At 42.2% G+C, this 16,732-nt stretch overlaps 1 protein-coding gene across 2 annotated transcripts in view; it reads right to left on the bottom strand.

Annotated features, from left to right (window-relative positions):
* grin2ba (glutamate receptor, ionotropic, N-methyl D-aspartate 2B, genome duplicate a) overlaps window positions 1–16,732 on the bottom strand; it is a 128,833-nt gene that overhangs the window by 33,833 nt on the left and 78,268 nt on the right. For both annotated transcript variants that reach the window (XM_071474401.1, XM_071474402.1), the window contains one exon: window positions 10,233–10,425. In XM_071474401.1, the coding sequence (XP_071330502.1) occupies window positions 10,233–10,425 (193 nt within the window). The remainder of the gene's footprint in view (window positions 1–10,232; window positions 10,426–16,732) is intronic.

The following is a 16,732-nucleotide window of genomic DNA, read 5'->3' as shown; positions in this document are numbered from 1 at the left end:
TGTGTCTACCTATTACAAAATCCACCTACCAGCACCTTTAAAGTTCACAAATTAATATAGCTCATTTGTTTAATCCATACAAAAACCTTAGTATAAAAGCATCAATTCACAGTTTTAAGGAGGGGTTATACACTGGACTGTTTCTTGGCTGGGAGCCTTTGTCAGGCAGCCAGCACAGATTCTAGGACACTTACTTGTTCCAACCAAGAAATAGTACATAATTGTAAATATGGTTTTACACTTTGGTTTCTCTACAGATTAAATAAACAAGACATAATGTGTTCATTAGTGAGCTTTAGAAGTGCTGGTAGGTACACTTTGCACAGAGCAAAACTAGCTGTTTCCGCCTGCTTCCAGTCTTTGCGCTAAGCTAAGCTAACCGCCTTGTCTCCCTGGCTGGATCAAGATCTAACTGTGATTAGTTACCACATTTTCAAGGGGGTGATATAAATACAATTAAAACCTAACTTATCCATCCTCCTAATTATCAGATTGTACTGTCGACAGAAAAGCAACAAAAAAAAATAAACCTGCAAACTGTAATGAATTCCCCTTTTTAAGAGCTCACGTCACCTATATCTTGAATTTGAAATTACTGCTTGGACAGTATTCAAGTTCCTATAAACATACAGTAATTTTAAGTTGTTTTTTACTGGAATTGAAACACTTTTTTCTACTAATTAAAAATATGATTTAGTTATGTTCACAGAATCATAATCAGTTTAGCTGCTGTGATAAGTCTATACTGTCAGGAAGCATGAAGCAGTAGAACAAATGATCTAGCTGGACACATGGATGACTAGTTAAGAAATAGCTTAAACTGTTGAAATTTTGGTTACACCATTTAAAAGATGAATTAACCAGTCTTGCTGTGTCCCATTGACAGACAGTAAAGCGAGCTCTGGAGAGGGGAGGCACCAAAAAAGAGCAATGCAGTTTGTATCTGGCATCAAATGCAACAAAAAGTACTATATAATACACCAATAGCAGCTTGTCAGATCAGTGTGTGTTGGTGTGTGTGTGTGCATCTGTTTGTGTCTGCCGCTGTGTGTCTACTTCACTCGGTGCGTTTGTGTGGTGGAGAAGGAGAAAGCGAGAGAAAGCAGCATTGTTTCTGTCAGCTGAAATCATTTCACCTCCCTTCAACTAAACACAACACATGCGCACACAGGCACACAAACACACACAAACAGTGTGTGATTATGGTGAATGTGTGTGGGAGTGTGTAAGTGTGTGTATATGAGAACAGGAATGTTTATGTCAGGTGAACTCAAGATCACTTCACTGTCATCCCACACACACACACACACACACACACACACACACACACACACACACATACACACACACAGAGTCTCTTAACTCTTTCACTCCCTCACACTTCACTCTCTCTCCTTCTGTCCCTCTCTCCCTCTCTCTCTCTCTCTCTCTCTCTCTCTCTGTGACTGTTTCCATGGAAACACTGTACCTCAAAACCGTGCACACCATATATATGCAGATGAATAAATAAATGACAAGGGAAAGTGTGTGTGTGTGTGTGCATGTGTGTGTGTGGCGTTGGCTCGGTGTTTGGAAGGGGGGGGCGGGGGTGGAAACACCGGACTGGGTCATGTATCAGGACACACGATGACCAGCAGAATCTGTTTGTCTTGAGCTGTCGCGATGAAGCTCAACCTCACTGCAGCTCCACTTTAAACGTTACATACCTCCTCTCTGCTGCACTCAAAATGTTTTACCACTAAAGCTGTCACACCTTTGCTGGAGCAAACCACAGCTGATCAGGAAGCTTACAACTGATGGAAGCATCTCAGAAATATAATAGTCTCATTTCAGTGAACTTTCCCTTTGTTTCTATGTATATTTGTATCTGTCTGTATACTGCTCTAGGCATGTGCAGAATGGAGTGACTTATGTAATAATCCAGCAATTACTCTAATGCTAGCTTCCTTATTCTATTTCCTGTATTAAATATTGATATTTTCAATGGGCTGTGATGAGCAGAATCGTCCAGCATCGTACCGTCTCATGCAGCCCCATGTGTCCGGCTAACAGCCCCATCCTGTAGAGCCTTGGCACTGATACAAAGTGCACAGAATCTGCTGCATAAATCATAAGCCATTTACAAAATGACTTGACGCTGTGCCCCCTTTAATCTTTACTGAGCAAGCTATTGTTACATGCTACAATGTTGGGCCTTTGTGTGTGTCTACCTGTGTCTGTGTGTGTGTGCGTCTGCATCCTACACATGTTGACAGCAGTAACAGAGCGGAACACAAGCATATGTGTGTTGCCATGGCACCCACAACCACTGTGACTTCCAAGCCAATCTGTTGCGTTACTATGGTAACGGTAATCTCGCAGAGGGTGGGAGGGAAAGAGACAGAGAGAGAGCGAGAGAGGTTGGATTCAAAGAAAAAGAGGGAGGGGATGGGACACATTACTACTAGACTGCAAAGCTCTGTTCCCTCTCCTCTCATCACACTGTGATGGTACCTCTCCGTTCTGTCACCTCCGCTGAACCTCCTGTACCGCTACCAATAAAACTGGACACACACGTGTCAACACACACTTGAACAGTGATGGGTTTACTCCGAATTCACACTCACAGAGGTATATACAGTGCACCCACATCTGGAAGCTCCCCAGTCACTGAACAGCTCCACTGAGGCAGCTGGGTGTTAAGTGTTAAGCTTAAAGCTGGATGACAAACAGTCACCTTCATCGCCTCTGCTGCCATGTCAGAGACACAAATAAACATGTGAACATAAACCTGTAGTCCAACCCCCCTCCCTATGTCATATATTATATTATATTATATCATATAAGTAACATGCATGCGAGGAATGCTGTGCATATAGTGTGTGTGAATAGCATGATAAGACGGAGGCTCACATCCGCCCACCTATTAAACCCATTGTTTTGATATCCTGTTGCACCCGTCACAGTTTCCAGCTCAGGCTAGGGGAGAGTGTCTCAGCTGTACTGTACAGCAGGTGAATTAAAATTCAAACAGCAGCAGCAGCTGTCTCCACCTGGCGAATGAAAGCGAGTGACACTGACCGGACTCCGACAGGAAATCTACACTGTCCTCTTCACTCACTGCCTCGTCTTTGTGTGGCATTACATTTCAGTGAATTTCTCCTTTCTACTTTTATTTGAGGAATATTCTTGTCATTATAAATCAGAACAGCACAATACCACACACACAGTCCCATACCCACACACACACACACACACACACACACACACAGACACACACACAAACAGTTTGCCATGCTAACTCCACGGCCTGACACAGATACGTTTTAGCGCATGTTCTGGTGTGAATAATGGAGGAGTTGTGTGAAATATTGATAAGTCATTTTTAATAAATTAACCCTGACATGAATTAGTCATGAATTACACTCCTTAGCAATTACTGTGGTGCAATGTACTTATTGGATTTGTAGAGGGGGAATCTATATGGAGAATGATAACATGCCCCAGATGGCACGGTGTGGTCGAGGCACACAAACATATTGTGGCTTTGCTGCATGCATGCTTGGGGTATACCACGTGAATGTGGGGGGAGGTGTGAATTTGTAGTGCATGTAAGTGTTTGCACATGTATGTATCTAGTGGCATCCATGTGTGTATTCAGACCTGGGAACTGAATGTGTAAACAGTGTAATAAATTGTGCTAATGGGAAGGAAGTGGAGAGATGACAAGACAGGAACCGAGGTACAGAGAGGAGGGGAGGTGGCCAATGGCACAAGGTATAATTTGGTTTTGATTTGATTCACTTTTGACAAATGGTAGACAGCACTTAATCAAAACTAATTACCATGAAAAGAATTTAAAATGGTAGCCCAGATTGGCTAATGGATAAAACATGTGGGGCAACACCATATTTCTCCTTGTTTCTCATTTCTGAGCACTTTGAAAAAAAAAACCTCAAAAGCATATAACAATAAAAAAAATATAATCTCCTACAGAAGAGTGTATTAAGGGAATAAAGGAAGAAAAAGAAAATAATGTAATGAGTATAAAGTCACAAGCAGAGATGAGCAGGCACATTGTTTAGCATATATGCTTCATACAACAGTCAATACATAACAGATCACAACAGACAATAGAGAGAAACAGGAAGATACTCAAACCAAAGTTGCCAATCTGGATTTGAATCATTGACCTTCCTGTCACACACCATATGTCTACATCACTACGCCATCAGGACAACACAACCTTCCATGACAGCAACGCACCATAAACATTAGTTTAGTATTGGTTAGGATTACTGAGCTCTACATTGAAGAGTGAATAACCTAAAGACCTGTAAAACTTAAAATATTATGAATCACTGTGCTGGTGATCAGTGGGTGAGTTACTCCAGCAGCAGAAGTCAAGGGACAGAGTCTCTGGATCTGAACCCTGGTCCTTGTGGTCCATTGTTACCAAATTCTCAATTTTAAATAGATTTCAATCTTTTTTAACAACATTTCATCTTCATACTCTAAACAATCTGTTGCTCGGTTCTGACAGCATTTATTTTATGAAAAAAGTAGAGTGACAGACCTCGTAACAGTCCACTGGTTGCAGTGAAACAAAGTTTCATCACATATTTCACGAATGAAATCTCTACGACCTTCTGGGGATTTTTTTCAGACGTTTTGAATGTATCTGCCTAGTTCCGTTGCAGTCAGTCTGCATTTTTTTAAATCCAGACAGTTTGAGGTGAAAATAGCAATAACAACAATAATGATAATGGTAATGATAACGATGATGAAGAGGAGTCCAGCACCTGTGACACTTGCACCGCAGAAAAGAAACAGAAAAGCAGAGAAGTGAATAAACCTGGCAGAGAAAAAGAGATCTCAATTCAGTTCAATTGAGTTTTATTTGCATAGCACCAAATCATAATATACATTAGCTCAAGGCACTTTACACAGTAAGGCCGAGACCTTACTTTATTATAGAGAGACACGACAGTTCCCACAAAGGACAAGCACTTGGCGACAGGGGAGGAAAACTCGCTTTTAACAAGAAGAAACCTCTGATAGAACCAGACTCAGGGTGGGCTGCCATCTAGCTCGACCAGTTGGGTTTAGGAGGGGAAAGAGGGGGTGGGGAGGGAGAGAGAGAGGAAGAAGGGAGAGATAGACCAAGAGCAGCTTTATATACTATAGGTAATGGTAGATTTGGTGACAGAGACTGATGAAAAGATGTGGGAGGAGAAAGACAGACAGAGCAGGAGCATCCTGACCTAGTTCCAATCAGGCCCCATCACAAACAGGTACCTTTTTTATGTCTACCACTGGCCTGCCCCATAAACACACACTCCAAAAGCCTTTATATACTCAATCTGAAAAACCTAGAAGCGCACACACACACACACCTAGGTGAACACTCTGTCCATTGAGCTGGCACACACTCATCCCTCAGCTCAATAAGGTCAAAATGCTGCTTCAGAGTGTTCTGCACGCACACACACACAGGAGAACGCACAAACACACACACACGCAAACACACAAACACATACAGCATCCACTCTATTGAAAGCCTCACTGAAGCAACAAAAGTTCAAAAATGTCCACAGAGCTTAAAAGGACTTGACACCTTTCCAACTCCAAGCTCATTTGGAACCTGTCCACGCCTGGCAAGGTCAGGGCCACTGTTGTCAAACTCATGATTCTCACACTGCTGCGTACTGCTCACCAGTGGTCTCTCTTTCCGTCTCTCCCTCGCTCTGTCTTCCGCTCTCTGTGCTCTGCCCTCGTCTTCCTCTTTCTGCTATCTTCACTTGTCAGGCTCAGACTGTAGCATTAGCCGGAATGTCACAGTGCTGGCTACAGTGGACTTAATTTACTTAGCGGAGTGACATGTCCTTCTCTTGTGGTATTCTATGAAGCGCTAAGGGCTGGACAAGGAAATGCTAAGCAGAGAGGGATCAGCATAATGTATGGCTTATGAAGTCAAGTAGATGACCGTGACCATGCAGCAGTTCTTCATCATTCAACAGCAGACAGAAATGTAAACTAGATATGATTCACATATTTCCACGCATCCCATACAGAACTGCTTTGTAATCTCCATCTTTAAAAACATACGTAAAGCATCAGACTGGCATATGCAGATGTAGTGTCCCAAAGCACATGTGTATTGATTGTAACATGAAGGATCCAACAAGGCTGTAAAACCCCTTCCGTCTTTCCATCACCATTGGCTGTTGTTGTTTGACATTTACAACATGAATTTTCAAAAGCAAGTTTTCAAATATGGCGGACATCCAGGAAGAAAGTCTCCTGAATTACCTCACAAAACTGAGTCTCAGAATAAATCAGATTTTGATTGATTGGAAATCTACAGTTTAAGTTGTTCTTCATGAGTTGGTGAGTTTTCAAGAGGCAGGAAGTCTCTCTCTAAACCCAACCAGGGGAACTGTCAAGTAGCTCACGTGATTGTAAAGAATTTATGGTTTGATTTAAAAAAAAAATACATTCACATATACTGAGTCAAGAAAATTAAGAGTGCCTGAAAACTAGTTAGCAACCAAGCAGACAAGTTGAAGTGGTTAGCTAACAGTAACAGATAGTTGAAACATTTAGTAGCTGAAACGGATAACTAAAAGTGATAGATGAATTATTAAAATGGCTAAAAGTAATAAATAAATAATTGAAATATCTTAATGTTCTGGAAAAAAAGGTCGAAAATGACTAAAAGTAATGGATAAACAGCTGAAATATTTGAGTTGAGAGGCTCACTGCTCTACAATGAGGCAACGGCTCAAAACTGAGCCTTAGAGATTGATTGATGGGCCTCATATGAGATACTTCAGTCAGTACATTCAGATGTAGTACACTGTGTACACAGTACTCTCTCTGGCCTTGGCAGTGTTGTCCCCAATCAAACACTGATGTTGTGCACTCACTGGAAATGACAAGTTTGAAAATACGTTGGTGGTTCCGCCCCTTCCACTACGTAGCCAAGATGGCGACGGTTAAGAGTGAGAATCTTTTGGCACCATCCAGGTAATTATAGTGGACTGCATGTTGCCATACTTGTCAGTGTGAACGCACTTAAGCACTCAAATAGAAAGTGTTGGTATGGAAGTAGATGAGATTGAGACACAGCACTTGTTTTCCACTCTAGCACAGTTATTAAATGCCATTAGCCTCAACGGCTAACAAGGAAGTGTGACTCTACCTGATTCATTCATGATTTCCTTAAAATGAAAATTTACAGATGGTGCTTGAATTCTTTGGAGAGTGACAGTCTTCCCACCATACGAGAGAGCCTTCTGATTGAGTTGCTTCCCTTTCCCTTTTACCTGTCATCTATTCATCTACTGATTCCCTTAGTAGTGAACCAACCAAAGCAGCAGGGCATCCATCCAGCCAGCCAACCAAGCAGCCAGCAAGCCAGGCAACCAGCCATTCTTTCAGTTTCCTAGTATATAGACTGAAGGCCAAATGCTAATCTCTTGATTGAGCACCTGAAGACAAAGGTTATCACCGAACAAATTTAGTTAAGGCAGTGAGGGGCGAAGGATCTTAGCAGCGTTCGCAACTGATCTAATCAACAACACAGCTAAGTTGATTATAAAACTGCAGGTCTGGAGCGCAGACAATGGTTGGGGAGGAGCAGAACAGTGGAGAAGGGAGGAAAACCAGGAGAGGAGACAACAGAGGAGAGGAGAGGAGACAACAGAGGAGAGGAGAGGAGAGGAGATAACAGAGGAGAGGAGAAGGTGTGAGCAGATAAAACAGAGCAGAGCAGCGCTCCACAAAAGAGAATAAAGTGGAACAAAGCAGAGAAGAGAAGAGCAGATGTATAAAAGGGGCAGAACAAAGGAGAAGACTACAGGGCAGGAGAGGACCGAGCAGAACATGATGGAGTCAAGAAAGAGCAGAGCAGAGCGCAGCGAGGCACACATGAACAGAGCAGGGGAATTGTATACGTATTCTGGGGCAACAGCAGCTGCCATAAACTCCACTCTTATCTCAAAGCAGTAAGCAGTGGTGAAACAAATGCGAAGCTTCAGAAAGGAGAGAACCAGCAGACAGGGGTTGAAATGACATCTAAAGAGTTTACTGGAGCGGACAACAAAGCTTTGCTGCCTTAGTGTAGGATGCAGTTAAGTGCGGAGCATGTGCAGAAAATTTATCCACATCCCTCAGATGCAGTCTAATCCAAAGAGGTGTGTGTGCATGTGTTTGTGCAGAAGTGTATTCTCCAGATGCTGTGCGAGTGCGAATGTGAAGACTAGCATTTCAGAAAGCAGAAGAAGCAGAGATTATGTGTTTTAGTACTAATATGTCTTGTACTGTGAGCCTCACATTAGCCACCATACAGCTGCTTTTGTACCAAACCATGAGTGAGAAACAAGATTTATCAACAACAGCAGCAACTAGGCTCTCATAGGTGACTTTAGCGCACACAAACTGTACAACACAGGAACACACACATCTGGTCCTCACTGACTGTCGCTCTTTAGCACAACAATAACACACATAACCACACACACACACTTCTACAGTAGACAAACAGAGTAGCAGAGGGGTGGAACAGCCCCTGAGTATAACACTGTGCTGAGCTCTGGAGCACAGCACGACAGGGGCCAGTGTTCGCCGACTGAAACGCCATTGGGACCAATTAGGTAGCGCGCAGAGCGAAGCGCCACCGAACGCCGCACTTCACCAGCAGTTCAAAAGGCCTGCTGCTGAGACGGACAGCTGGGGGGGTGGGGTTGGATTTTCCCGAGGAAGGGGCATGTGAAGGGGGTGTTTGTGTATGTGGGGTATTATTACATGGGGGGAGGATGATCACAGTGTGCAGGGGATGAAGGTGCATGTGCATGGGTGTGTTTCTGTGTGCGTGTTCCAGCATCTGCTGCATCCATGGTTGTGCTGATCTTTGCTAGAACACCAGCTCGTGTTGAGCTCCACCTGAACCTGTGCACTTTTTGAAGCTGCTGTGTGTAGCATTTTAATATCCATAAATCATTGCCACATTAATTTGGAGACATTAGTGTAATTGTAAATAAATGACGGTAAACAAATGAGACCACCGCTGAGACACATGGCCTCCTGCACTGTATTTTAAATTTGTACACCACAGAGCTGGCTTTCACTGAGTTTGTGCTGGATTGCTTTAAACCAAAAAAGTAAGCTTGTGTTCCTGCACATGAAGTCAGTACCAGGACGTTGTTCCTGCAGTGCACGCAGACCTTCTCACAGTGATAGATACTACAGTGATTCAAAAGTTGACAGGTGAAAGATTATGAATATGTGTCAGTATTCAGCTTTCAGTTTATGCATTATGGGACATTCATTCGTTCATCAGCCATACAGCTTGTACTTTTAGGGACACTGGTGCCAATCCCAGCTGACACTGGGCAAAGGCGGGGCACACCGTAGACAGATCGCCAGTCCATCGCAGGGCTTACATTTAGACATACAACCATTCACACAAACAAACAAACAAACAAACAAACACACACACACACACACACACACACACACACACACACACAGGAAGAGTCGGAAATTATCCTAACCTGGATATCTTTGATTTCTGGGAGGAAGCTGGAGTACCCAGAGGAAAACATGCAAACTTCCCACTCCCCCCTGGCCAGCCAGCGGATCCAAACCCAGAACCTTCTTGCTGTGAGGCGACAGTGCTAACCACTGCACCACTGTGCCACAACATTATGGAATAATACCACTAAAAATTCTCTAATATATTAAAGCAAATACACAAGATGTTCCAATGAACTTGACAGTGATAAATTGATTTTTGAATTCCATACACTGTACAATTATACAATACCAAACCATAACAGTTTGTCAGTCACTTTTTAAAGGCTCTTAAAAATGTAGACTTTTTGAATGGAAGAGAAGAGGAAAAAAAGGAAAAAAGAAGAGAGCAATTTTTTTTAGATCCAATCCATACGAGACACCAAATGACAGGATATATCTTCTTCTACTGCCACAACATTATAGAGTTAACCAAATAGTAAAATCATTAAAAAGTGACTGCAATGTGTAAATAAGACTAGACGGAGATCTTGGTGCACTGTTTACCAATTATCTAGTGTCTATCAAGTCATAATCTACTGTATCATAAAATGTATGAGTTTATAACTGACACTGTATTTCCCACTTTGTCATGTCACTATTTCTTGGTAACAAACATTCAAATTTTTACCGCCCTCAACAGTAAACAACACAATCCAGCCACCACCTCCACTCACCTGAGCACTTCGTTGGGGTTGCCTGAGATGGGGGTCTTCTTGTCAGGGGCTCCATGGCACTCAGACTTGAGCAGGGTGTGAGGTCCGCGGTCCATCATCATGGTTGAGGTTGCCATAGTGATGATCGCCACACCATCGCGAACACGGGCCTCTAGGCCGTAGTCCCACTCATCGTAGGACACGGAGAGCAGGCCTGGATGGACGGAGGAAGAAGAGGAAAGAGAAAGATCAGGGGATATGTGGGAAGAAGAAAGACAGCAAAAGAGATGGTGAGGTAGACGGTGGAAGAGGGCTTAGTAAAAATAGAGAGGTAAGAAGGGAAGGAGTCAGGAATGTGTGGTAAGGTATGAGAATGAGAGAGGTGAATTGGATCATGTGGGGAAGACTGAAGTGACAGAGAGACAGACAGATGGAGCAAAGTGAAGCAGGAACAGATAGGGATAATTCTGTGAGGGTATACAGAGTGTACATGTTTTGAACACACTCCAAGAGACAGAGCACTCACTACGTGATGACTCAGAGAGCAGATGAAAAGTACTCCCACCCTGCCTGACTAAGCGTCTATCACCTTGCTGTGTTTGTCCATCTGTCTGTCTAAAGCCCTGTCTGTCTCTGTTTGTTGGCCTTTGCACTGTCTGTATGTCTGTTTATCTGTCCTTCTGTCTGCCTGAGTCCTGTTTTCTTTTGACAATCTGTCTGTTTGTGAACATTAATTTGTAGGTCTCTCTCTCTCTCTCTCTCTCTCTCTCTCTCTTTCTCTCTCTCTCTCTCTCTCTCTGTGCGTGTGTGACTTCATGCCCATCTCTTCCGTTGCCCTTCCAACCATCCATCAGTCCATTCAACTGTTTGCCGGCATGCCTGGCCTTCCTCCACACTACTGTGCCTTTCTGCTGGTGATTATCATGGAGTGAGTGGCAAGTAGAAAATACATCAATATTTAAATTATTCCCGAAGCTGACAGCACTTGACCTTAAATGTTTTTTCTTTATTTTATTTTATTTTATTTTTTTCTTCACTTTATTTTTTGTACCCTTATTTAACCAAGGACGGCTGTCTGAGGATGTCCTCCCTGCTTGAATTCACTGATTTATGTGCATGGACCCAAGAGGACATTTATTTTATTTTATTTATTACTTATTTTATCTGTGTTTATTTTTATTTATCTTTTCATCAGAAACACATTGAAACATTATGAGAAAAGTTGATTTACTTTGAAAATTAGACCAATCATGCATCTGTTCAAACAAAGCTGACATTTTGATAATGAGTTTCACTGATAATAAACAGCCATTATTGATAATATGATTAACTCATGACAAACAGTCACTGTTAATTGATGACATAAAGCGCATGCTGTCCAGCACTAAGCCTCGTGTGCTCAATCTCTTTTTAATGACCAATCATTTAGTTCTCCTGTGCAGCACTGTCAGGGTTTTATCAGGTTAGAGCTAACAGGTGGGACTGTTATTGGGCTTTGGATCACAAGGGGTCTCATTGGTTTGGATTCTTTTTGGATCTTGGATCTTCGTTTATTTATTTCTTAGCATTTTTATTTATTTAGGAGAATCATTTATGCACCTTGGGTTGAGTTCATAGGTCCTTACTGGACTAGGTCAAATGTCTCAACCACCCAATTAATCACAAACTCGCACTTTTGGGATATGAGCACACCCAGTAGAGCATCGTTACCTTCCTCAAGGTTCATGGCTGCTGTTAAGAAAGAAGGAAGTGTTGCTTATTTACTTTTCTCCAGACACTGTTTGTCCCATATGCCTACTGACCGTACGCTAACTGCTATCAAGTTTTGTATTTCTCTACATGTCTAAACAGTAAGCATGGTGCCTTACTACAAGTGAAACTTGCTTGATGTCTTTTTTTAATCACCTTTCAAAAACCAAAAACACGGGAGCAAAATTGTTGGGAATGGATTTAACAGTGTGTTTATCTGCTTTAATGTTAACTCAAAACATTAGCATGCCAGGGTACCTAGTTTTTTATGTAAAGTACTAGCCTAGTGTTATTTCCAAAAGCAATTGGCATGTCATTAGCCTACTATATTTTGTGGGGTTACAGGTAACGTTAGAAAATACCTGTTAAGTCAACAAGGTGTGAGTATATCAGAGTTTAGAGAAACAGCAGCAGCTCTGTTCAGCTTGTTTGGGTCCAGTCAAATTTGTGAAAGACAGCGTAAAATATGTAATTTTTGGGGGGGGTTTGTTTTCATTTTATTTTTTCATTTTATTTATTTATTCATTAACATATATTTCTTTATTAACATAGCCTGTAAACGGATCATCAGCTGGTGAGGAAGCTGGCCTCAGAATTTTAGCATTATTAAATGAAGGTATCTATTATGCACATATTAAAGACTCTTTTGTTGGTTTCCCTGTTTAAAATAAATCATCTGAAAATATTAAATGGTCAGCTGGAGACTGATTTTTCAACAAACGGAGTTTTAGCGTTAGCATTTGCTTATGCTGGCTTGCTAAAGCTGGTGAAATCTGCTAGCAACAATCCGTGGTCACTAGCTGGAAATGAAAAGCCAGCTTTTGTTTACTTCTGTGTAAAATCAAAGCCACATTGTCTATTTAATGTGGAAACCTCAATCAGCCCGGTCTAATCTAAACTCTAAGCTGCAAGTGCCCTTATGACTTTTGAAAAACTGCCAATAACTGATCTTTCTCTCAGGTCACACGGCTCTCAGTGAAGCACGTCCTGCCTTCAAGTCAATTTATCAGGCTATCTGTCTCTCTGTCTGCCTTTTAATCTGTCCCTCTCTCTGTCCATCAGTTGGTCTGCATCTTTCTGACAGTGTATGACCACATGTCAGCCAGTCCACTACCATGTCAGTGTGCAGAAATAGACAGGCGGCCTGGCAACCTGCCTTCCTCGCGGGGCCTCAGCGCTGACAGCTCCGGCCCACCAGGACCACATCTAATGTCACACACAGTTGACACTTTCTCAACACTCACTCACTCACTCCCATCACTTGTTCCTTTTTACACATATCACTTTTATTATTTTATGGGAAGGGTACGACGGTGTGCGTGTGTGTTTGTGTGTGTGTGTGTTGGCAGCATGTGCATGTTCGGTGTAGTGTATTCTTTGCTACATCTTGGGAACTGCTGTGCGATGTTAATATTCATACATCTCTCAGGACATGTTTAAATGTCATAACACAGACATGTCAACTGGCAACGTTATAGCTTAAAAGCACTGTAGCAGCTGTAAAAGCTTTTTTTCTGGCCAGTAAACTGGCTACGGTCTCTGTTTTTAAGGCTGTCACAGATACGCACACACATACGCACATACACAAAAAAAAATCACAAACACCGTATCCACACGCAGGCAAACTGATTGGAGATCGTAATAGCAGAACTACCGTATCACCGGGTATTTTTGGAAACAGCTTATTACTGTCAGTGATGTCAGATTGGGTGTTTACGTTAGCATAGTCTGTGCAGCAGTCGTGAGTAACTCTGATCAGGAAGAATAGAGACAGAAAGGCTGTTAGAAAGAGAGAGAGAGCGCTGAGAGGGACGAGGAGGAAAAAGAGGGACAGAATGAGCAGCGAGGGAAACTCTGACACACACAAAGATGCAGGAGGGAAAAAATAAAAAAAAAATTGAAGGGAAGAGACATTTGGATGGGAGTCAGAGGACACTGAAATATAGCAAGACAGAAAACACTGGGAACAACTAAGAAATAAGGAGGAAAGGGAAGGAAGGAGGAGAGTGGGAGGAGAAATGGTTCCCCAGAGCGCCACTTAAAGAAGGCATCAGTGGAATTACCCAGGAGAATTGGAGGCTCTTCATCACACGTGGTGCAAATTATTAAGTGTGCCTAGTAAGCAAATTAGCCCAACAGCTAGCGTGCACCTTCTGCTGAACCCCGAACCGCTGCATTCACCCAGAGCACACACCACCACCACAGCATCAGTCACATGCTGTGCCACAGTGTCGTTGGGCTCTGTGTAAGTTCAGAAGGACAGGCTTCATGTGGCTTTTCTGATGTTGAGGTTGAAACACAGAGATCAGGCTTGGTTGAACGACTGAGTTCTGCACCTGAATGCCAAAGGTCTACAAATACCTTGCTCTTGTAGAGTAGAGCCTTAACTGTGATTAATGTGAGTGTGAGTGTTCTTTTAAAATCTATCACGAGGCAAGACAAATGCATTCAGTGCCATTGTCGGGATAGTAATGCTTCTGCAATAACACAACTTAAACACAGCTCAAAAAAAAAAAAAAAAAAAGGCAAAGATTAAAGTCTTTCAGGTGCTTTAGCAGCTCCTTATGAATGTGAGGCTGCTCTCAGTGCAGGTTTTACAGACTGTCGCTGCTGAAGCTGTGAAGTAAAATCCCTCCATCATGTTCATCTCATTGGCAGAGGGCAGCATTGACAAGCACAGATCCTGCAGCAGCAGCAGCAGCAGCAGTGCTGTGAGCAGCTCAGCCATCTGCATACTGACATAGGTTGTATGCACATTTTTAACATCTAAACTATAATATGGTTCCAATGTATAATGCCAATCCAGCATCATATTTTACAGTAAATTAATGTCCATAAATACACAAGATACCAAAATGTATCACCATTTGAACGAACATATAATATATATCCTCTACTGTTGTAACTGTCTACCATTTTGTTGTTTAAGTTAGACTGTAGGGCTACTTTGATTGTCATGTATATTTGCAAATTGTGTATCCTATTCATCACACATTAAATGAGTGGCTGACATTTAGCCTACTATCTGTCATCATGTCCCATAAGATTAATCCCATGATAATTCAATGCTAACTCAATGAGGTTCGTGTGTGTCCATCAACACAGTCACTCCGCCAGCTCCACTTTGTAATCATTCAGGCAGTACATGAGCCAGTCACGATTATCTCCGTGGCAACATAAATCAAGAGGGAAGTTGTTGTGTGTGATTTACATAACTGATATGGTGATATATCAAACTTTATAGAGTGGAACCCTAATTTGGAACGGGCAAACTGACACAAACACACACACAACAAAACACACACGACCATAGTTTTGTTAACTCTGTCCTACATGTAAACACTGGCCTACCTCCGTATGAGGTACACACAAAAGCATAAACACACAACCTATTAGATTACACTGGCATTACACACAAAGGCATAAAAAACACACCCATAGGCACGCACACTCATAGGAGCACAACACACACCTAACTCCAATTTAGAGTAAATCATCCATGGATGCCAATAAGGGAGCAGAGGTAAAAAGTTTGAGTTACGGTGCTTGAACAGCACAACGATCTCAGGTTCAGCCTGGCGACCATTTCCCAGAAACTGCTGAGGACAGGCAGCAGTGTAATATCTCGCCTTCGCTGTAAATCAACAAGCCAAACACCGACAAATTATCAAGCTCATACATCCAGAGTAAATATACTACCTGCTCTACAGTTTATTCTCCTACAGAGAATAAAATGGACTAAAGTCGTAGAAGGTTCCATTAGTTCTCAGGGCGGCAACATCGCCAACAGTTAAAGGTTTGATTCCCACTGTGAGGTGGCCTTTCTAAAAGTGTCTGCGCACCCCCAGGTGCTGAAAGTCGTGTTACATGAGGAAGTCTGACAGGTAGGTCTGACAGATTGCGTGAGCGGGTTGAATGGTTTATGTACCCCAACTTAGATGTCACTTTGCTTCCACATTTGACCTTCAAAGGTTAGAATGACCTCCAGTGGTGTTGTGGGGAGAGGGCGGGGCAGAAATACTCCCTCACTTCTTGCTAAGAAAGGTCAGTTCTTTTTTTTTGTTTTGTTTTTTTGTTTTTTGTCTTGCAGGAAAAGTCCAAACAGAAAATAAAATTTGGCAAAACTAGCATTTTTGAGGCTCGGAGTTACTTCTGCGATGTCAAATTAGTCAAGCGTAAGACAAAGTACTGCAAAAGGATACTGCCACATCTTGGGTGAAGGTACATGTTTTTGTCTTTGCTTTCATAAGCAGTGACTGACATGTTAGCATTTTAGCCTGGATTAGCAGACTAGCATCACCATAAATGATCAATGCAAGAGCACAATAACAAAAACAGGATGACACCGCTGCTTCTGAGCTAAGTGTTGTTAGCATTGCGACCTCAATTTCCATCCTCAGTGACGGAATAACAATGTTCATCATCTTTTAAGCTCATGGGAGAATAATTTGACAGAGTAAGGTCCACTCAGCAGCTTTTTCCAGAACTTTCAGTCGCATCTCACAGTTGTCATTAGCTGATGATAAAAGTAGATTTTGAAACAAATACCATAAAACTTAAGGTAATTGCTGTCTTCAAGTGAGACAATCTAATGTTTGAGCGAAGAAAGGCCACATTTCCTCTCTTACAAATGAAATGTTATATCCTGCTAAGTTCAACACACTAAGGAGGTTTGCTGCTATAGCCTCACTTGGTCTGGTATGACTAGTAGCTTATGATGAGCAATGCTAGCTAACGTTAATGGCTAATTTTAGGCTAATATTAACTTAAGA

Source organism: Trachinotus anak, unplaced genomic scaffold, assembly GCF_046630095.1.
Source record: "Trachinotus anak isolate AG129_WGS33_773 ecotype Australia unplaced genomic scaffold, CSIRO_AGI_Tana_v1 ptg000003l, whole genome shotgun sequence".
Classification (NCBI taxonomy): domain Eukaryota; kingdom Metazoa; phylum Chordata; class Actinopteri; order Carangiformes; family Carangidae; genus Trachinotus; species Trachinotus anak.
Note: the sequence above shows the minus strand (reverse complement) of the source record. Positions and strands in the feature narration are given on the sequence as shown.